This window comes from Molossus molossus, unplaced genomic scaffold (genome assembly GCF_014108415.1).
Source record: "Molossus molossus isolate mMolMol1 unplaced genomic scaffold, mMolMol1.p scaffold_m16_p_17, whole genome shotgun sequence".
In the NCBI taxonomy this organism is placed as follows: Eukaryota; Metazoa; Chordata; class Mammalia; order Chiroptera; family Molossidae; genus Molossus; species Molossus molossus.
The window spans coordinates 30,770,573-30,793,850 of record NW_023425352.1 but is presented as its reverse complement, the minus strand read 5'-3'; the positions used below and the strand labels follow the sequence as shown (position 1 = coordinate 30,793,850).

The window sequence follows — 23,278 nt, the reverse complement described above, 5'->3', positions numbered from 1 at the left end:
CACTTATCTTTAGTTATTAAGGGGCCACTTCTTTTGTGCGCGTCATGTGCATGTGAATAAGCTTTGTCTCTTCTAGTCATCTTTTTGTCAGTTCATTTGCAGACTCCTAATCACCGAACCTAATTTGGTAGAGAAAACAGTTCTTCCCAACAATCCTTTGATCGGCAGCAGGACCCACCGCCCCTCGCCCCATTATGCAATCCGTCACCTCTTGAAGGCCGTTGTTCCAGTGAAAATATGACTTCAGCCGTCCAGGCGGGGCCTGCCCACGTGGCCCTGGGCCCCCGGTCCGGTGAAAAGCCACCCGGGTCCAGTTACAGCTGCGCGTCCACAGCGCTCGCGGCCGTGAGCGGTCCCCCCTGTAAGCAGGGGCCTTGGACAGAAACCCCGGGTTTTACCCCTAGAAATAGCAGGCTGCTCGTCACAAAGGCCCCAGTCCCTCCCCACGCCCCTCCCCTCCACGAGCGGGGACATCAGAGCCTTTCTCCCCCACAGGTGCGGGGCGGAGGTCGGACCAGCATTCTGAAAAGGGGGTTCCGCTGTGGCTTCGTGTATGAAACATTTTTACAGAGTCCACCAGAAAAGGGACCTGGACTATAATATTCCTCTCCCCTTTCTGGAGGGGTACGAGCTCCCAGGCCCCGGCCTGGGCTCCAGGCGCCGGCGCGCCCGGCCCGGCTCGGGAAGCCTGTGCGGAGCGAGGCGGCGGCCGGAGCCGCGCAGACGGAGCCGGGGCGCCCGAGCTGCCCTCCAGGCCCGCTGGGGTGAGCTTACCTGCAGGGCTGCAGCGAGGACCCACGCCAGGGTCACACTGGGCGGAGGGGACACGTGGGACGCGGACTTGGCACCGCCCCAGGAAGGGGTGCCGTGCCGCAGCCTGGGGCTGGGAGAAGGCTGAGGGAGGCGGCGATGAAGGAGCGTGTGCGAAACCGGGCACCCGCCCGGCCGAGCTGGGGACGGAGGGGCCCGACCCCATCCCTCCCTGTCGGGGAGCGTGCCTGGGTGGCTCAGGGCCGGGGCTCCCGGGGCCGTGGCCGCCGCCGTCCTGGCCGCCGGGCTCCCCAGGGCCCGAGCGCTGCGGGCGCCCGGTGACCCGCACAGGCGGGAAGTCCCGCGCGACCCGCGGCGCCCACGCGAGGCCCGGGGTTGGGCCGAGAGCCTGGGGGTTTACAAACCCCTGCGCCGCGCCACCCCGCCAGCCGGTGGAAGCGACCTGCACCGGACGCCGCACCTGCTCGTCGCAGCAGCTCTCCGGGGACCGAGTCTCGCCAGACACTTGGGATCCATTTTCTAAAAGGATTCAAGTTAGAGCTCCTTGCACACCCGGAGTCGGTCCGGGATTAAAAAAGACCCATTTTCTGAAATGATCGGAGCGAGCCTCGTGTAAAAAGAAAAACGAAGGGGGGGGGGCGTACTTACGTTTTCATTGACTCGGTTTTGATTTTGAAAATTGGTTTCATGTGGCGAGTGCGGGCGTGAAAAACAACTGCACCTCTAAAAACCTTGCACTGAACACAGGTTTACGTTGAGTAAAACCACCACATAGCTTCCCGTTGCAAATGTACGCGTGCTCTTTTTTTTTTTTTTTTATGTGTGTTGTGACGGAGAACAGGTAAATGTTGCTGTGCTTAGTCTGCTGTGAAGGAATCTTCCTCCCTCCCTCCAGATTGAACGTGCCAATGTTCCCAGAGGCAATCCATACATGCCACGCTGTCCCTTAGCAAATTCAAAGGATGACAAGTGTCAGTACTTCATACAACTAGATTTAATAAGTTGTTATTACAGAAAAAAATGAAGTCCAAACTACAAAGTTTAAGCAGTTGTAAGCAATAGCTGCATTGAGCTCCATGTTTAGTCACAGTACTGCAGTTCCGTACAAGCAATATTAGTCCAAGCCCCAAAGGCAGAAGCTGAGTAAGGGTTACTAGCAAAAACAATCTAAGAGAACAGGTAATAAAAGATACAATACATTTAAAATTAGTTGTTAGTTGAAAAACAAATACAGAGATCTTAGCTGTGAACACGCTAAAAGTTATGTCCATTATTTTGACAGCAAAAATACAAATACCTAATACTTTATACCCCAACAGAACTAGATCCAGAAAAGGAAAAAGAGCAGAAGTTATCCTGTATTAGCACCCAAGGTTTCTACTTGTTGCAATTAGCTTCATCGTCAGACAAACTGAAACATCCTCAAATCACATATCCACTTCTTGACCCATTTTGGGGTATAAAGTCAACAGCATTAATTATAAAATACTCTGTGGTAAAATGGAACACTATTGCAGCTGAGATAGAGAAGTTTGGTTATTAAAAAAAAATCAACAGAAAATATTAGCTGACATACCATACAAACCAGTGAAAAGGCAGCAATCCATACAAATAAGCCAGTTTTAACAAAAAGATACTTTTTTTTTTTTCACTAATCTGTGACTAATCTTTCACTCAAACCTTGCAAGTAGAGATGTCACAATACTCAAATATTTAGGTAGGAGCTTTACCCAGTTAAATACCATTTTGTTGCTAATACAATAGATAAAATTAAAACTAGCAGTTATTTGCTAATTGCATAAATGCAATACATTCTGCATTAGCCCATGCCTCACTAACAAGCTATAAAACACAAGATATAAGCAGAAATCTAAGCATAATCTTTATACCACTAAGCAAGAATTTTCCAATTTCGTTTCTTCTGTTCCTAATCACTTATTTGTAGTTAATGTAAAATTCCAACCAGTAATACCCAATTTGAGTTAAAATTTTACATCACGACTTGATCTAATCTATATATTATTTACAAAACTGAATACATAGAGCATACCCAAAAGCCAACTCTGGACACACGTTTCTCCGAGTTATTGATTACCTCGCCTCCGTGGCAGCGGCACTGGGGGAGGCCATCAAGGACTAGTAGAAACACACCATCTATCTAGAGCAAGTCATTGGATGTTCTGTTTACGCAACACCAGTTTTGCAGTTGTACGTTTTTTTGGTCTCAATTTTAGGTGCCATTACAATGACACGCTGCCTTAACAACACAGCTTCAAGGTGAGGTGGGTGTTGGAAAAGAAGCAGGAGGGCAGACAGATCATGCTCAGAGTGTTGCCAGATGTGTTGCCACAATAAGGGACAATTAGGGACAAACGAGGGACACCATAACGGAGCAGGTGAGGTGAAGGAAGACGAAGTCTGAGACTGTCCATATACAGTGGTGACAGCTGAGTGCTTCCTTGGTGTCCCACCCAAGCCGCACAGGGGTGACTTGCAATCCAAGTCGAATGCCACAGAAGGTGGTGTTCTCTCAGCACCTGCTCTTACTCTCAGACATCACCACTGTGAGTGAAGAAGATGTGGCCTGGGCGGAAGGCACCGTCTCACACATGGACAGCAGTTGGTGGCAGATTCTCTCTCACACACACACTCACACTCACACACACACACACACACAACATAATGAAGAGTTAGAGGGGGGAAAGCAATGAGTCGTTCTGTTGACCTGGCCAGGTTTTCCACCTGGTGCTATTTCACTAGGGTGACTTCATGAGCAGGGCCACAGATTTGGCTGCACCTGGTGTTGTATAAATCCACTGTGACATCCCTAGAGAACTGTACTGTGACATCCCTAATCTTACACTAAACCACTGTAACAAAGGAAAAGGCTTGTCAAAATCTCACATGTTCTGCTCATTCTGTCATTTTATTACCCAATTATTCATTACAGTTTCCAATCACTTTACATAACCAACCATTTTCATTGTTGTCACACTATTGTAAACCACATCAGCAAGTTAATACATAAAGCTTTGCATTTCAAAAAACTAGACACTTTAGTAACAATATTACAAAGGTTTTAGCTTCAAAAATAACTGAAAATGAAAAAAATAAACTTTTAAAGAATTAGCATCATAAAATTAATTTATTCCAAGTAAAAATACAAAATAATATTATGACATTGACCAGATATGAAAGTCCCTCCCAGAAACAACTCTATTAATGATTGAGAAAGCACTCCTTAAAGAAAATACGAAATAAAATGAAAAATATGTAAATATGTTTAATTTTTTTCTTAGCAAAAAATCTTTCTAAAAATAACAATGAAAATTTGTCTCAGTACAAAGGCTACATTACTATTGAAAAAATACCAGCATGAAGAAAAGGTACATATTTGACAGTAGAAAAATGATTTCAGTGAATCACAATGTCTAAAGTTTGCAATGAAAATAAATCTGCAATAAAGATTTATGCCTTTTTTCTTTTCTTTTTTTTTTCTATTTTTTATACAAACAGTACAAACAGTATTGCACATAACAACAAATAGTCGAGGTTAGGTTATAGCCTTCAAAAAATCGACTAGTTCAAGTGTCACATCAAGGAAAGGCCACAACAGGACCTGTGATACCCAGGGGCTTCCCAGTCAAGTTGCAGGTCAGAACACCTCTGTGTTTTAAAAAATAATTTTTTTGAAGGACCCTCTCTTTTAATATAACATTAACAACTTGGGGGCACATTTATTTACAAAACAAAAGGGAACATGTTATAATTTAATAAACTAAAAAAGTTCTCTTTAAAAAAATACAAACAGAAGAACTCTTTCACAATCCTGGTCAGTCGTGCACAATCAACGCTTGATTATAAATATACAAATTAAGGGAAAGTAGTTTCCACCATCTATTCACAACTTTCAGCACCAAATGGAGTTTATTTTTTTGTAACCTATTCTTCATGACAATGTTTTTTCGCTTCCATGTTAAGCTTTATGCTGTACAACCTTCCAACTTTTTTTTTTTTAATCTCAGTGTTATTTTAGTACATGAAAGAGGGGTGCTTCTTCAAAAAGTTTTGCTTCTTTCACATAATTAGGTAGATTTCTGTAGGTTAGATATGATCTTTAATATTATAGTTATAAAGCTCTAACTTCTTCATTTTCAAAAAACACAAATAAGCATGAAAAAAATAAAGTTACCCATCTGTTAAATCATTTTTCTTGCAGAATTAAATTAATATATATTTTTCTGAATAAACTTACTTAGAAAATATCATTTTCTCTCCTATATTTCAAAATTGAGGTATTGCAAAAGATCATGTCAGTCAGAAAGCATGCCTTTTTCCTTAAAAACAAACAAACGAATAAATCTTCAGCCAACTTTTGAAAACTGTCTAGAATACAAAAAGTAGTCGTGCATAACAAAATTTCTTGTACAGATGAAAAAAAAACCACAAACATAGAAAAAAAACAAACAGAAAACCACAGCTGGGCTGGAAAAAAGCAATTATTACCAAATAGCCCAGAGGTAACCTCAAAAGGGGAGAATTCTAATAAGCTTTTTTAATCCAGTAAAAAACTATTTTGTTTTTCCTCTTTGAAAACAAACTATAGTTTGAGAGCTGGTAATTGCAACGAAACACTGGAGAAACAAAACAGAACAAAAACAAGCAATATTAACTTAAGACAGGACAAGGACAGCACAGCACACAAAACACAGCGATTTAAATCTATTCTGCAGTGTCATATCCAGTCAGATTGTCCCCAGAATTCCAGAACATAGGAAGAAGATTTAGGAAAAAAAAAATGTACATAGTCTCACAACCATTGTGTGTGTGTTTATATATTACCATCTGCAGCCCAAGAGTGAATGCTAAAAAAATGTCCATGGTAGTATTAGCAGGTCTTAATTCTATTCAAGCTTTACAGGATAAATCCAGGGACTTAAGTAGTTAATTTCTCACCCAGACAACCAACTCCACCCAGGCCATCGTATTTGGTACAGACATTTCTTTAGCATCACCATCACGCAACTTTCTTAAAATGTGCCTAGTTTGTCAATCTGACAGCTTATCTCTATATACTGTATATATTCCTAGTGTCTGTAAGCTAAGATGAGCTCTTTGGTTTTCTGGACAAGGTCTGAAGCTATGTAAAATGGTGCAAGCACTAGGAGATTGTAACTAAGAGCTCATGTGTTAGTTAATAGTATACCAGTTATGAACTGTCAAGTCCATTAATGTCTGACACAGAGGCTTTAAACAGTTAAGTTTGATCACAGTTAGACATAATCACTTTACTATATAAAATAAATTGCACAATATATAACAGAGCACCGCAAAGTACTTCATCTACCATCCACAAATTTGCTTTAAGAATATCCTACACCTAGGTTTTATATTGGTTGTAATATAGGTCATTCTGTTATGGGCTCCTCCTAATTTCAGAAGCATTCCATTTATTGAGGCATGCCTTCTTCCGGTCGATTACCAATTCTTTGAATGAAAAAAATCTTTTTCGTTAAAAAAAAAATCAGTATTGTATAGCTTATATAGATTCTTAATTTGTGCATTGTGGGAAGGTTTTATACTAGACATTGGATATAAAATTTATTGCATGCAGCAACCTGATTAAGTAAACATGCAGTCAGAAATAGTGACCTTCCGTTGAAGCTTTCTGAAGTCTGTTCCGATCTCCTGCCGGCAGCTGATTCTATCCCTAAATCACAAAAGTGTGTTGTTGGGTTTTTTTTTTTCATTGATACCTTAGCCTGAATAGAGTATTATGGTATTAATAATACCATTTTAATAGCAGCAAAAGCTATTGCAGCATAAATTTACATAATACTAAAAGATCTAACCAAAATCCTCAGCAAAACAAAAATCAAACATGAAGGAAAAATAAAGATTCAGCTTATGAGGTATCCTTACATGTCGAAATAGAGAGCAACTAAAGGCTTATTTTCATCAAGGGTTATCTTTACTCTAAATGACCCCAACTAATGATTGCTGAGTTGTTGTGATGTTTCCGCTACCTCTGCCACCTGCTCGCGAGGATTGCCTTTGGTACGTCTTCTCCTAGGGGCAACTCTCTGAGCTTCTGAAAATAAGTGCATGCTCCCGTTCAAAAACCATCGGAACAATAACAACACAACAACGATAAACAAACAAGGAAAACCACAGACATCAACCCGATGGCTGCTGATGAGAATGGCAGTCTACGTACTGTCACGAGTGACAAGTCAGGTGTAAGAAATGAAGGTACCAAGCAGACAAAGGTGTGAATCAAAGTGCAAATCAGTACCGTTATACACTCTGCAATTTTGCATTATACTGGACATTGAGTTCAGTAATATGACTGTAAATAATAATAATAATAAAAAGACCCATTTCTTCTTTAAAAATCGAGAACGAATGCACAGATTTCCAGAACACTGTAAGCCCTGAGGCAGTGCCCTCTCGTTTCCCTCCTTGCATCTACTCCAGTGCTTGTGGCTGGGTCTGCCCTGGGCTCAGCTCCAGCGGAACGGGACGTGGCGAGGGCGGTCGCCTCCCTCCTTCACCAGCGGTTTGTGGAACTCCCGCCCGGCGCGGGAGTGTATGCTCGCCCAGCAGTACTCGCAGTAATACTGCAGACAGGTGACGTTGGCACAGAAGAACGGGGCAAACTTCCCACCACAGCGTGTGCCCTGGCACTCATCACACATCTGATCATCCAGCACATATGGCTTCACTTCCACCTGGACCCAAAGAGGAAAGACAGGAAAAAGGTTTAGCAAAGCTTCCTGGAGCTCCTCCCCTTCCAGACTTTACAGTACAGCTTCCTGAGCCACCTCGGCTGGAGGCCGCTGGGAACGCAGCTCGCATCCGCCGCCAGCTGCCCCTGTGAGCCCGTATGAGCTCCAGAAGCTGCTCCTTCACGTATCAGTTGTGTGATTGGAGGGAGTTTTCACCCCTCTCTGTGCTCCTGTGTGCTCTACCTGAACAGCTGTCAAGTGGCTGTACATTCCCACACACACGCGCGCACACACACGCACGCACGTCTGTAGATGGTACAACAGGGTCCACCTCAGGATGCTGGGAGGGTTAAGAGAGGTAGCACATTGGTAAAGCTCCTGAGCTGAACCCTGAAGGCCAGGCAGCCCCTGACAATGCAGGACAAGGAAGAGCATTTCGGGGAGAGGAACCAGCTAGGACAAAGCCCAGAAGCCTGTGCTTGGGGCATGGTTTGCAGGAACCAGGCCAGAGGGCGGAGTCACACTGAGATTGGCAAGGCAGCTGAGGGGGACCCTGCCCTGAGGCTACCATCCCAGTACTGCACCCAGTGGGCTGGAGGGAACAGGGGGACTAGTGAGATGTTATCATTGAGGCTTTAAAAATTTTTTATTTATTTTTTAATCCTCACCTGAGAATATTTTTCCATGGATTTTTTTTAGATAGAATGGAAGGGAGGAAGGAAGGGAGGGAGGGAGAGAGAAACATCGATGTGAGAGAGACACATCAATTGGCTGCCTCCTGCACTACCCGACCGGGGCCGGGAATCAAACCTGCAACCCAGGTACATGCTCTTGACCAGGAAGCAAACCCACGACCCTTCAGCCTGTGGGCTGAAGCTCTAACTGCTGAGCCAAACTGGTCAGGGCTCATTGAGGTGTTTTCATGTTTTGGACTTTACTGCCTTGAACTCCCCCAAGACAGGGAGCTTCACTAGATAACGTCACCACAGCCCTTCAGGGGGCGGGCATTTCATACTCTAGATGAAGCAGAACAAGAGTTCCCTAGAACCGCAGAAAAGGAACATCATTCATGTTTCATCTCAAATGTTAGACATTAGCACGAAGGTGGCAAGTCTGCGATCAGGCTCCTTCCCACACCGACCTCCAGAGCTGAGCTAGGAGAAAGCATCGGTGGCCACCGGCTACGGCGACCAGGACCCACAGTTTTTTGACAGAACCATTTAGGTGCTTCTGGATGCAGCCAGTAGGTTCCGGCAGGGATGAGGTGAGCAGGGAAGTCTGGGACTGCCTAGGGCTAGACACTACTTCCCTGTTCTCCTTCTCTTCTGAAGACCCCTTTGCTGGCCGCCTCTCGAATTTGTCTCTAGTCGTGAGTTCTAGTCCACGGGTCTACGGGCTGGACAGATACTTCTACATGGAAGGTCCACTTGAGAGGAGCTGCACCAGGTCCTGGTTATCCGGTGGGGAGGTGTCTTCACTCTGGCCCTAGATTTCTCCTCCTACTTCCTCTTCCTCAACCTGACAAGGTAGTAAGCAGGCTTCAAACGAATCTCTCACATTTATCTCTGTATCATAATTAAAATTGCAGTGGGGTTCTGGGTCATCTGCCTGGGTTCAAATCTAGTAGCTGCACAACCTTAGGCAAGTTTCTAGCCACTCTGAACCTCTGTTTCCTCATCTGTACCACATTTTGTTTATCTACTCATTCACTGATGGGCATTTGGCTTGTTTCCACCTTTTGGCTATTGTGAATGGTGCTATGAACGTATGTACATATTTTTGTTTCAATACCTGCTTTAAATTCTTTTGAGTATAAACCTACGAGTAGAACTGTTGGGGAACATGGCAAGTCTATGTTTAACTTTTTGAAGAGCTGCCAAACTGTTTTCCACAGAGACTGCACCCCTTCCTGTTTCCATCAGCAACATACAGGGTTCCAATTTCTCTGCGTCCTCACCAACGCTTGTTTTCCACTTCTGTGATTACTGCCATCTTAGGTGTGAAGAAGTATCTCACTGTGGTTCTGATTTCCATTTCCCTGCTGACTGAGGACTCTGAGCATCTTTTCACGTGCTCATGGCCACCTGTATATCTGCTAAGGGGAAAGGTCTACTTCAAATCCTTTGCCCATTTTTTAATTGGATTGTTTGGAGCTGTAAGAGTTCTTTATATATGCTGGTAGACTTTTATCAAACTATGATTTGCAGATATTTTCTCCTATTTTGTAGGTTTTAGTTCACTTTCTTGATAATGCCTTTTTTTAAAAAAAATAATTTTTCTTTATTGATTTTAGAGAGAGAGGAAGGGAGATGGAGAAAGAGATGGAAACACTGATGAGAGAGAACATCAACTGGCCGCCTCCTACCTGCCCCCCATTAGGGATCAGGCCCAAACCTGGGCATGTGCCCTGACCGGGAATCGAACCGGTGACCTCTTGGTGCAAGGGTCGATGCTCAACCACTGAGCCACACCAGCCGGGCTTGATAATGCCTTAATTTGATAAAGTCCACTTTCTTTTTTTCTTTTGTTCTTCCTTCTTTTGATGTCATATCTAAGAATCCACTGTCAAATCCAAGGTCATGAAGAGTTACCCCTATGTTTCCTATAAGAATTTCATGTTTTTTAAATTTTTTATTTTTTTTTATCCTCACCCAAGGACATTTTTCTACTTTTTGTTCAGACAGAGTGTGAGGGAGAGAGAGGGAGAGGGAGAGGGAGAGGGAGAGGGAGAGGGAGAGGGAGAGGGAGAGGGAGAAACATCGACGTGAAAGGGACACATCAAGTGGCTTCCACTTGCACGACCCAGCCTGGGGACAAACTGCAACCGAGGTACATGCCCCTTAGCAGGAACTGAACCCGGGTCTCTCTGGACCACAGGCCGACCCTCTAACTGCTGAGCCAAACCGGCCAGGGCAGAATTTCATGGTTTTAGCTCCTATACTTAGGCTGAGATGTTGAGTCAGTTCTGTATACAGTGAAAGGAAGGGTCTGCTACATTCTTTTGTGTGTGGATATCCAGTGGCCCCAGCACCATTCACTGAAGTGACTATTCTTTATCCATTGAATGGTCTTGGCAACCTTGTCAAAAATCAATGGCCAGCCCAGCCTTCCTCAACTATTTCAGTCTCACAGGGATCTATTTCCTTCCTCCTTGGGACTTGATACTAAACATGCTCATCTGGCATTTCCTATCTACAGTCCTGCCATGGTCAGCATCTCTCCTTAGCTTCAAGCAGAGCCCTGGAGCAAGAGAGGACAGTGGCAGATCGGGGGAAGAACGTGGCCTGCAGAGAACATGGAATCCTGGGGGAAGGGAGCTGCAGGCTTAGCAGCGCCTCTAATTCGAACTCATCTTCCTGCATCTGAAGGCCGGGAAGGAGCCAAACGGTGGACTGAATCCTCTGTGCCCTGAGGCTGGAGGAGGGTGGTGGAGGCAGGGCAGGCAGGTGCAGGGAGCGGCCTGCTTTTCCAGCCCAGTCCTTGAGCTGAGGACTGCTCTGCATCCACCACCAGGCAGATGCCAGTCCTCCGGGCGTGCCAGCAGGCAGTCCATGAGCTGAGGACTGCTCTGCACCCACCACCAGGCAGATGCCAGTCCTCCGGGCGTGCCAGCAGGCAGTCCATGAGCTGAGGACTGCTCTGCACCCACCACCAGGTAGATGCCAGTCCTCCGGGCATGCCAGCAGGCAGTCCATGAGCTGAGGACTGCTCTGCACCCACCACCAGGTAGATGCCAGTCCTCCGGGCGTGCCAGCAGGCAGTCCATGAGCTGAGGACTGCTCTGCACCCACCACCAGGTAGATGCCAGTCCTCCGGGCGTGCCAGCAGGCAGTCCATGAGCTGAGGACTGCTCTGCACCCACCACCAGGCAGATGCCAGTCCTCCGGGCGTGCCAGCAGGCAGTCCATGAGCTGAGGACTGCTCTGCACCCACCACCAGGTAGATGCCAGTCCTCCGGGCGTGCCAGCAGGCAGGCCTGGGCCCCAGCAAGCAGTCAGAGACAGGACTGGTCTGAAGAAATGGAATTCATACTCAGCAAAGAGAGGAGAGCCTGGCCATTCAGAGCGTACACAGCGAGGAACGGGCACTTAAAGGGACTCAAGTCTAGCACAGAGGAAAGTTTCTGGTAGTACTAAAAAATACCAGTACTTGACTAGGGGTGGTGAACACACATTTCAATATACAGAGAATGTTATAGACTTTACACCTGAAACCTATATAATTTTATTAACCAATGTCACCCCAATAAATTCAATTACAAAAAAAAAAAACAGTTACTTTTGTTTAGGTATAAAAACGGTAATGTAGTTATGTGGGTTTTATTCCATCAGGATTTTTCTTTTGAAGAGCATAAATTAATTTTTAAAACTGAGGTTAAAGTCATAAAAAACTATTTTATTTTTTTAATGTTTTTTTATTGATTTTTTTTAGAGAGAGAGAGGAAGAGAAGAGAACTAGAAACATCAATGAGAAAGAAACATGGATTGGATGCCTCCTATATGGCCCCCACCAGGGATCGAGCCCACAACCTGGGCACGTGTCCTTACTGGAAATTGAACCGAGACCTCTCAGTCCATGGAAGGACACTCAATCCATTGAGCCACACCAGCCGGGCCATAGAAAACTATTTTAAAGTGAACAATCCAGGGGTGTTGAATACACTCACGATGTTGTGTTACTGCCAGCTCTATCTAGTTCCAAAACATTTTCATCACTGTAAAAGGAAACCTTGTACTCTCAGCTTTGACTTTTTTTTTTTTTTTTATCCTCACCCGAGGATATTTTTCCATTTTTTGTACAGATAGAGTGGGAGGGAGAGAGAGGAAGGGAGCGAGAGAGAGAAACATCGACGTGAAAGGGACACATCGAGTGGCTGCCACCCGCACGACCAACCAGGGCCGGGGACAAACTGCAACCGAGGTACATGCCCTTAGCGGGAACCGAACCCGGGTCTCTCCGGACCGCAGGCCGACGCTCTAACCGCTGAGCAAAACTAGCCAGGGCTCAGCTTTGACTTTTTTTTTAATCCTCATCTGAGGATATTTTTCCATTTATCTCTAGACAGAGAGCGCGAGCGCGAGCGAGAGCAATATTGACGTGAGAGGGCACATCAACTGGCTGCCTCCCACACAACCCTGACCACAGCCGGGGACTGAACCGCAACCAAGGTACGTGACCTTGACGGGATCCAAACCCGCAACTCTTCGGTCCGAGGGCAGACGCTCCAACGGCTGAGCCCAGCCGGCCAGGGCCCACGCTTTTAAAGAGATATCACTGAGCACTGGCCGGTTTGGCTCAGCAGTTAGAGCGTCGGCCCGCGGACTGGAGAGTCCCGGGTTCGGTTCCCGCTAAGGGCACGTACCTTGGTTGCAGTTTGTCCCCGGCCCCACTTGGGGTCGTGTGGGTGGCGACCACTCGATGTGTCTCTCTCACATCGATGTTTCTCTGTCTCTTCCTCCCTCTCTGCTTCCCGCTCTGTCTGAAGATAAATGCAAAAAAAAATGTCCTCGGGTGAGGATTCAAAAAAAGACAGAAATCACTGAATGACTTCGGGATGAAACGATCCGATGTCTGGGTGAGGGTGGGGCAGCGAGCAGAGCTGCAGATGAAACAAGGCTGGTCCCGAGCTGACAACTACTGAGACGGGACGACGGAGGCACTGCCGCTGACCAGCCTGCCTGCCGGGCTCTCCTCCACACGTCTGGGTGTGTTCAAACGTTTTTATTATTAAGAAGCTCGAGTATTTAAACTGTCACTTTTCACTATTAAGTTATCAGATGAATTGAAGAGCAGATAATCACTGTTGAGATCCAATTTAGTGGCCTAAAAGATCAAGTGGCAGAAATATTTCAAAGCTCTGGGGAAAAAATAATTTAGAAAAGAATTGAGAGGAAAGGTAGGACATTTCAGAATAGATCCAGGAGAACTGAATATATAGAGTACAAAAGTTCAGAAGAAGAAAAAGGCATGAGGGAAAGTGAAAGTCCTGAAATGCGCATCAAAAATGCCACCAGGTCCAGTTTAGACTGGATGAGAGGGAAACACACCCCTGACATGCCTGGTAAAGCACTAGCTAGTTTCTGAACTCGAGAGGTGAAGAGAACATGTTACATGCTTCACCTGAAAAGCGCTAGCGACTGCCTCCTGCAAGGACAGAAACAACGGGCATCAGCCAGAACACCAGGAGCCTCTGTCTGCGAGGCTGAGAGAGACGACGTGACCCCAAAACCCCGTCTAGTCAAGATGTCATTTCCCTGTGAAGAAGACTTGTAAGAAAATTAGTAGCTTTGTGATATTCTAGGACTAAAAATGAAAAGAATATTCTATTCTAATTATAAATATTATATAAGTTACTCAGAATGAATCAAACCATAAAGACACAGGACCTACATGAAGAAACATTTAAATGTTATAAAAAGAAAATAATCCTTTAAAAAACCCCAACTAGGTCTGTATGTACAAATTAAAGGCAAGGTAGACATTTTTATGAAGGACTATATTCCTAGAAGCTTCAGAAGGAAATAAATGTAGTAAATGATGTAAAAAGAAAATACATTTATAAGCGGCAAAAGATACTATGAGAAAAGTCAACAGGCAAATGATGGATTTGGAAAAAAATGACAGATTATTATTTATATTATACAGAGAACTCTTAAAAACTGGCAAGAAAAAAGACATACAACACAGTGGGAAAATGGGTGGTGAATAATTCATACAAGGATTCAAAGGCAATCCACATGAAAAGATTTCACATTGGTTAGTAGTCAGGAAAAAGAAAATTAATATCACTTTGTTCTCATCAGACTGTCAAACATTTAGAAGAGGTGATAACTACTAATCATCTGCTGACAGAAATGTGACTCACTATGACATTTTTAAAAAGCAAACTAGCACCTTGGTCAGTGTAGCTCAGTCGGTTGGAGCCCGTACACAGAAAGGGGAACATACCCAGGTTGTGGGTTTGATCCTTGGTTGGGGTGCATGTGGGAGGCAGTGGATCAATATTTCTCTCTCACATTGATGTCGCTCTCTCACACACTCTCTCTCCTCCTCCTCCTCCCTTCCTCTCTCTAAAACCATTGTTTTAAAAAAGGAAACTAGCCTGGCTGGTGTGGCTCAGTGGATTGAGCATCGTCCCATGGACTGAGAGGTCCCGGCTCGATTCCGTCAGGAACGTGCCTGGGTTGCAGGCTCGATCCCCAGTAGGGGATGTACAGGAGGCAGCCAATTGATATTTCTCTCTCTCATCAATGTTTCTATCTCTCTCTCCCTTCTACTCCCTCTAAAAAAAAAAAAAAAGGAAACTAGACTAGCAAAAAAAAAAAAGGAAACTAGACTAGCAAATTATTAAAATTAAAAATACATATACTCTTTGACCCAGGAATCCCACTGCTGGTTGTTGTGAATGCTGTAATCAAAATGCTTGGAAATATAACCACCACATGTAAAGTATATTTACTGAAGAATTGCCCACAGTGGCAAAAAACTAGAAACAAAGTAAATGTCCATCTATAGGAAATTGGTTGAATAAAATGTGGTACATCTATCTCCCGTGGAATATCATGCAATCATGAAAAAGACTGAACATGTGCCCCACCATTGATTTGAGAGAATTTCCACAACACGGGGATGTTAAGATCAAGTGGAACAATGGATACAAACTCCTATGGCAAACTGTAAAACACTGAACACATGTAAGGTCAAGTGGTGCATTTGTGCTGATATTTGAAAATGCAACATGAATAAAACTGCACCTTCTGTCTACTCAGGCTGAGCTTGGTACATGTTCTCCACCCGCAGAGGGGCTCTGAGAGATCAGTCAACACAGGGCTTCAGCAGCTATGGCACTAAGCTCGGCCTGAGGCACACAGAGATGCCTCGTCAGCTTGCGTAGGGAATAATGAATTCCTCATAAGCTACTTTTCCAGAAAGCAGACATTTTCCTTTCTGATGCTAAACATCTCGAATTTGATGGAGATCTTCCTAAAATGTAGTATTTACTCTGCCCCCTCTTAAGCAAGGATATTATGAATGTTCTTTATAGTTGTGCCAGGTGCTACAATGCAGTTTTCTCTTTTTCTGTCACCCCTTCCAAAATCTGTCACTTCTAATACTGTTCACTGATCCTTTTTGTTGTTAATCTTCACCCAAAGATATTTTCCCATTGGTATTTAGACAGAAGGGGAGGGAGGGAGACACATAGATTGGTTGCCTCCTGCATGACCCCCACCAGGGCTGGGGATTGAACCTGCAACCCAGGTATGTGCCCTTCACTGGGAATCGAACCCGGGACCCCTTGGTCTGCAGGCCAACGCTCCAATCATTGAGCCAAACCAGCCAGGGCCACTGATCCTTTATAAATGTACAGCTTCCTATCATTTCCTATCGAACTGAAAAGCTAGGTAATCAAGTTTGTTAAAACTTCCACATTAAATGGCAGTAATCAGAGTCAGTAAGACTCTGAATAAAGCCACAAAGTAAAGGATGTGGCTTCTGGATTGCTCCTCTGCTCAGAGGCCGTTCCCAATTTCCAGGGGGCTGCCTTCCAGAGCGGAGCGGCGGACCGCAGAGCCGCATCCAGCACGGCCATGCGCGGCGTTGACCCAAAGAGCAGAGGCTTGCCCCAAGGTGCCACCTACACCGCGACTCAAAATGACCCACAAATGCAGCCGTTCACCACAGCCCCTTGACGGTCGCCAGTCAATCAGGATCTCTGACAACTGAACTTGCAGAGAGAAGTAGCTGCAGGAAGCACATGGCAGTCAGGTGGTCCTGTGCTAGATAAGGGTGTTTGTTTTGGCTTGAGTGGCTTCACTCGTCTGACTAATATGAACGCAGTGCCTATTCCGTGTAAGCCACCATATTAAACGCTGAGTTACAATGGAGAACAAGACATAGTTCTTCCCTAAAATAATTTATGGTCTGAGAGTTTCTTAAAGGCTCTCTCAAACCATTTGTTGTTTTCGCCACACCCTGATGCCATCTGTATTACTATGTGACATTGTACTTGACTATCCAGACTGATTCTATTTTCCCCAACACACAGATACAGTCGTCCCTGGCCACTTCGTGCTTCGATGCTCGCGGCTTCATTCTACCGCAGTTTTTCAAACACTAAACTGGACTATAATTGAAAACACCGCGACAGGGTGAAGCTGAATGAAGCGCAAAGGGGTGAGGGACGACTGTGCGTAAAGAAGCCGACTTCCTGGAAATTCATTTATTGCGGTAGAGTCTGGAACTGATTAACCGCGATAAACGACGGCCAACTGTATATAACTATTAAAATAAAAATGGGGCCCTGGCCGGTTTGGCTCAGGGATTACAGCATCGACCTGCAGTCCAGAGAGACCCGGGTTCGGTTCCCGCTAAGGGCACGTACCTCAGTTGCAGTTTGTCCCCGACCCTGGTTGGGTCATGCAGGTGGCGACCACTCAATGTGTCCCTTTCATGTTGATGTTTCTCTCTCTCTTCTTCCCACTCTATCTGAACAAAAAATGGAAAAATGTCCTCGGGTGAGGATTAAAAAAAATGGAGTCATATAGCCCTGGCTGGTTTGGCTCAGTGGTTAGGGCGTCGGCCTGCGGTCACAAGAGACCTGGGTTCAGTTCCCACTAAGGGCATGTACATCGGCTGCAGTTTGTTCCTGGCCCTGGTTGGGTCGTGCAGATGGCAGCCACTCGATGTGTCCCTTTCACATCAATGTTTCTCTCTCTCTCTTCCTCTCTCCCCCTCCCACTCTATCTGAACAAAAAAATGGGAAAATGTCCTCAGGTGAGGATAAAAAAAAGGGGGGAGGGGTCATATAGAAAACTCTAAAGATTCCACACACACCAAAATAATAACAGCTAAAAAATAAAAATGAGTTTCTCTGTTGACCACCTAAATCACCTCAGTGTCACTGAGCTATGCCACTTTGGAGACACAACTTATGGGCATCACATTACTGACCTACACAACCACTGAAGTCCAGATACTAGAGCCCACACAGAGCCAATCACACCACCAAACTGACCCTCTGCTTCAAAGGGATGTGCAGGCACAGGAGCTACAGACGTCCTCTAGAGACACTGAATTCCTACCACTCGCCCAGTGGAGACGCCAGGCCTGAGGATGCTGAGGAATATGTGTGAACTACTGATGAGCTGGTAACCTGAGGACCAGGAGGGCTGGTGTGGAACCCTGGGTAAGTGGCTATAAGAAGACAGATAAAGGGAATATTTAGAATGACACAGACAAAGAGAAAGCCATACTGTAACTAACGGCCTCAATGCTGACATTGTTTTGTTTCCAATGAAAAGGCTGATCTCTGCAGTCACTTTGATATCAGTCAGTAACAGGGCCTCCCAAAGTAAATGGAACAATGGCTAAACAGCTCTTGGTGGAAGAGAGGAGATACCTAGGGAGACCACAAACTATTCAGGTCCAGAATTCCCTCTTCGGACCTTAAAGGTTGTAATAACGAGAAAGGAGGCATCAGCCAAGGTCAGGCTCAGTTGAAGGTTACATAAAGGACACCTGGTCCCTGCTGCTTTCTGCTCCTTGGTGACAGAAAAAAACAAATTAAGCCAGTCAGATACCTAGCCATCCCAAGGCAGAGAAGTTATGCTTACAGGTGGCTGGAAGTGAGCAGAAGTAATGGTTCAGACAACAGAGTAAGAATGGACAAACGGGAGGAGGAGGCCCGTGAAGGGGTATAACTGAGCAGGGAAAAGGTGAGCCTCGCCCAGAAGTCAGGTCGGCCATGTCTTACCATCTAGAGCCATGTGCTTCCAGGAAATATAATTTTATTTGGTGTGCTCAAAGCTTTTTTTTTTTTGGTTGATCCTCACCCGAAGATATTTTTTCCATCGAATTTTAGAAAGAGTGAGAGGGAGGGAGAGAGAGAAACATCGATGTGAGAGAGAGACATCGATTGGTTGCCTCCTGCAGTCTCCCCGACCAGGGCTGGGGATCGGACCTGCAACTGAGGTATGTGCCCTTGACCGTGAATGGAACCCATGACCCTTCGGTGCATAAGCCAACACTCTATCCACTGAGCCACATCGGCCAGGGCGAAGTTTTTAAATATAATGTGCTTCTAATCTTCTTGGCACGTGTCACAGAGTACATCTCGCCTAAAAACCACAGTGACCTTGTGACCATCTCACCGCACACGGCGTCCTTACAGTGGCTAAAGCAGGCCCCCCACCGGCAGGCAATACTAAAAATGTTGAAACATATATTTTTAATTTTTCAACTGACAATGAGCTAGAATCCTGCTGTTTAGAGAGCAAGCTGATAAATGTCTAGGAAATTAAAGCAGCAACGTGAAAATAGCTTTTCCTTAGCAACATAGTTATCCACAACCGTCCAGATTTAGTAAATTCACAGTTATTAATTTTAGAAGCAATCTGGGATTTAAAATACACAGAAAAAAATGGTTTGGATTTTTCTTTTTACCTTTCAAAATATGGGTCTTATTGTGTTTCATATTTTCTGGTGCTTAGGGCAGAAAAATGTACACATTGCTCTGGTGCCCTTCCCAACACCCCGCCACGTGTTTACAGAGCACAGGAGATCTGTGGGTGTCTGGCCTCAAGGTAACTTTTTCACGCCAGCTGACAGTAGCCTGCACAGTCCATACATTCACTCTTAGTCTGGTTTCCTTCCATGCTACTTGGAAGTGGGGCTGGAGGTGAAGATGTCAATCGGCCCTAAACCAAGTTCTAGTAGCAGAACAGTGTAACAGCAGCACAGCACAGCAGGATAAAGGGCAAGACAATCATTACAAACCGAAATGCATAACTGCCATGGTATCGCCCCTCCCGCTCCCACCGGGGCACAGAGGGCAGAGCACCCTGACTCTATCCCTTTACTGGCTGTATCACAACCTTGCAGGCCTCAGTTTCCCCTACCCTATGAGAAGTTTGAACCAGCTCTTCCAAATAAGAATAAGTACTCACCAAGAAACTGCTAACTGACCTATAGCCCCTGACTTCTGGGATTCAAGAACTTGAATGTCCTACTGAGATAACTACTTAAAAGGGCAGTGATGGTCTTTTTCCATTAATAATCTCATGAACAGCCTCTCTTCTCAAATATGAGCAGAAAAGGACATTTAAAATCACTCTAAAGAGCTTTCATATTAAAAATGATCACAACTCGGCCGGTGTGGCTCAGCGGATTGAGCGTCATCCCAGGGACTGAGAAGTCCTGGTTTGATTCCCGGTCAGGGCACATGCCAGGGTTGTGGGCTTGATCCCCAGTGGGGGATGTGCAGGAAGCAGCTGACCGATGTTTCTCCCTCACATCAGTGTTTCTATCTCCCTCTTCTTTCCTCTCTCTCAAAAAATAAAAGATCACAATTCCAAGAGAGAAGACACAAAAAGCGAGAACAGGACAGGAGAGATTAGCGGTCAAAACTAGGAAGGAGGCAGGACAGAAAGTTTCTATGCCATTTAGAGAAAAGGAACATCTCTCTTGCTTTCTTTAGATGCCTCAAACTCCATTAAAAAAAAAAACTTTTTCTAGTCAAAGTCTCCGAGACTCCCAGTGCTTCAAAATAAGCTCAGGTAGGATTAGTTCCGACAATACTACAACTCACGTCTGGGTGCTGCTCCTTCTCAAAGGGTCAAATCAAACAAGGCCATAGCTACCGCTGGTCCAGCCAGATCACGGCAGGGGCCGGGAACAGCAGCTGAATAAAGGCTGGGTTACGGGGTCCCAGACTACGGCTAGGAGCAGACGTCAGAACCCTCACTTCCTTTGCTATTGGGTCAGCTTATGTATTCCGCATGTGGCCAGGGACAGAGTGGTTATCCGCACTTCTGTCGGTATGGTTACTGGGTCATATCAATCTTCATGCAGGCTAAAAATACAAAGCCTTTCATGGTTTTTTAGTTAAAATTCAGGTCTAATATGTTCCTAGTGAAGAGAGAAAAAAAGATTAAATATGTGAAGTACTTGAAGTGCTTGCAAAGAAAGGTGAAATGGATAACATCTCATTAAATGAAATATGGGTTATTCTGGAGAGCATGCTATTCAAAGCAAATATGTGCTGTGGCTTAGCCGTCAAGCCCCATTAGCTAACTGACAGTCCGTCTCTCTGGTCTTCTGCATTAAACTAAAACAGGCAAGAAAACATGATTTGTCAGGGGTATATTGGATTTGCAAATTGTTTTCCCTTTTTACATAGAAACTGATATGTTAGAAAGATACAATAGATAACGTCAAGCAATCAAAATACAAAAAATTATTAATACAACAAGGACTATCAACCACATCTTCAATGTCCCACACTACCTTGAACATATAGCTGCTATTTCTTGCCCCACTCCAACCCTCGTAGATAGAAAATATAAGCCCAGCAATTACGGTTCTGAATATTTATACAAAAGAATTGAAATCAGGATCTCGAAGTGATATTTGCACACTCATGTTCACTGCAGCATTATTCACGACAGCCAAAGCCTGGAAGCCACCTAAATGTCATCACCAGATGAATGGATAAAGAAAATGTGGTTGGCATATGCATACAGCAGAATGTTACTCAGCCTTAAAAAAAGAGGGAAATTCTGTCACCTGTGACAACATGGATGAACAGCCTTAAGGACATTATGCTAAGTGAAATAAGCCAGTCAGAGAAGGTCAACTGCACGATTCTATTTATAGGAGGCGTCCAAACCAGTCAAACCCACAGGAGGCAGCAAGCAGACTGGAGGTTGCCAGGGTAGGGGGGCCGGGGACGTGGGGAACTGCTGTTCAAGGGTATCAGGATCAGGCAGGCGCGGCACTGCTTATCGTTAATGATACTGGGCTGTTCCCCTTAAGCATCTGTTAAGAGAATAGAGTTGAACTGGTTTTTTTGTTTTGTTTTGTTTTTTTACCACAATAAAAACAAAGAAAGAAAGAAAAGAAAATATATGGTCAGTGTGACATCCTTGGTAAAAAAGGGACTGAGAAAGGGAAAAATCAACTGCTTATTAAACTTCTGAATCTGAGCATGAAAAAAGAAAAGCAGCTGAAAACACAGTATTTTCTCAACTGGGCTCCCTAGAACATTACTCCCAAGAGATGGTGCACTTGAGAAGAGTTTATGATCAAAAGAATTTGTGAAAAATTGTAGTGTCTCTTTGGATCTTCACAATGAAGATTAGTATATAACAGATTCTGAGAAGTCCTGGAATAAAGCAGCCTAATTTAATTTTCAAGAAAGCATTTTCAAACTCATTTGACTCAGAAAAGGTTTTTCTGCAAAACAGATATTAACATCCCCAGGGACTCCTGCCTCATGAGGAACACTGTAGGAAATCGTGGCTTAGCGGCACTAATTTTAGGAATAGATCCCTGTCTACTGAGAGCTCCTCCTCCTATTTAAAAAACTCAAATAATCAACCCACATTTCCCCTATCTTGCCTGAAATATTTAACTCCTTTTATCATGTGAAATTCCAATCAGACTGCCTAATAAGCATCTTCCAGAAGAGCTCAAGTAGTAGCCATCTCTGGTTTCATGTAAATTAATATGCTATCGGCGCCACTGTATATTGACAGAGTGCTCTACAGTTTCCAAAACACCCTTGTTAACAAGCAACACGTCCTTCCTCCGAGCTCTACCATAGTGGTCTAGTCGAGACTACACCCCAGGTTGGCTGGTTCTAGTCTGGTATCTTTCACCCAGTAAAAAGGTCTCTATGGGCTGAGTGGGCAGAGGGGCACCAACGTCTATGCATTATGCATACCATGTTATAAACATGTGGTTTACAAATTTCTGAGAGACAACATGACCAAGTTGTGTTAAACAACAGGTGTGTGTGTGGGGGGGGAAGTGGGGGCCTTTTTATAAAGAAATTGTTCCTATCAGTCAAATCATACGTTCTTGTTAGACTAAGGGAGGTTCAACTGATCCTACTCACAAACTTCCGCAGAACCACACGGAGCAGACACGGGTAAGAAAATGGCCGTGTAGAAAGAGGACCCGTTTTCACATGATCTCACCTTTCACACTACAAAAATCTTCCATATGTAAGTGACCTAGACTTGAGTTATAAACAAAACCGGATTTAGCGGAGCTTTTATGTCTTAGATGTTCATTTGGCACCAATTCTAAAAATGCCATTAAAACGAACAGAACAAGTGCAGGTGCCCTCACTGCACTGAAATACATTAAACTGTTTGTTTTCCACAGAAACACTGTTCAAAGGAATACAGGCAAAATTTAATCCTAACCTTTTACTGAATTTCAAAGTCAAAATCTTTTCATTATCAGTGAAAACATACTGGGAAAACACCTCTTTCTAGACTAAAGGGGAAACAAATCACCTTCAAGTCCTTTTTTTTATTATTTAATTTTTTGTTAATCCCCACCCGAGGATATTTTTCCATGGATTTTTAGACAGAGAGAGAAACATCCATGTGAGAGAGACACATTGATTGGCTGCCTCCTGCACGACCCCAACCAGGTCGGGAATCAAACCTGCAACCCAAGTACGTGCCCTTGATTAGAATCGAACCCAAGACCCTCAGGCCTATGCTCTAACCTCTGACTAAACCAGCCAGGGCACCTTCAATTCTTTAACTGGAAAATGCACCCAAGTGTTTACATCTACAAAAGGAACTTAGGAATCTCTGTATGTGTGTCTTGACTAACATCCAAGCAGCATGTTGGTAGACTGGCACCTATATTAATTTCTTTTTCTTCTTTTTTAGTGTCAACTTCAACTATTTACCCTTATATTCAGGATTCTTAGTGGAGCTGAGTAAGTGCTTTCAAATGAAAAAACAGAGTCAACAATTAGC

General features: G+C 44.5%; 1 protein-coding gene across 4 annotated transcripts in view; it reads right to left on the bottom strand.

The window, feature by feature from the left end:
- Positions 1-1,747: 1,747 nt before the first annotated feature.
- Positions 1,748-23,278, bottom strand: part of CPEB3 (cytoplasmic polyadenylation element binding protein 3) — a 200,246-nt gene continuing 178,715 nt past the window's right edge. For 3 of the 4 annotated variants that reach the window (XM_036265384.1, XM_036265381.1, XM_036265382.1), the window contains one exon: positions 4,248-7,502. In XM_036265384.1, the coding sequence (XP_036121277.1) occupies positions 7,275-7,502 (228 nt within the window). In that variant the 3' untranslated portion in view covers positions 4,248-7,274. Of the gene's footprint in view, positions 7,503-23,278 lie in introns of all 4 variants that reach the window. The other variant, XM_036265383.1, reaches the window with a different exon arrangement.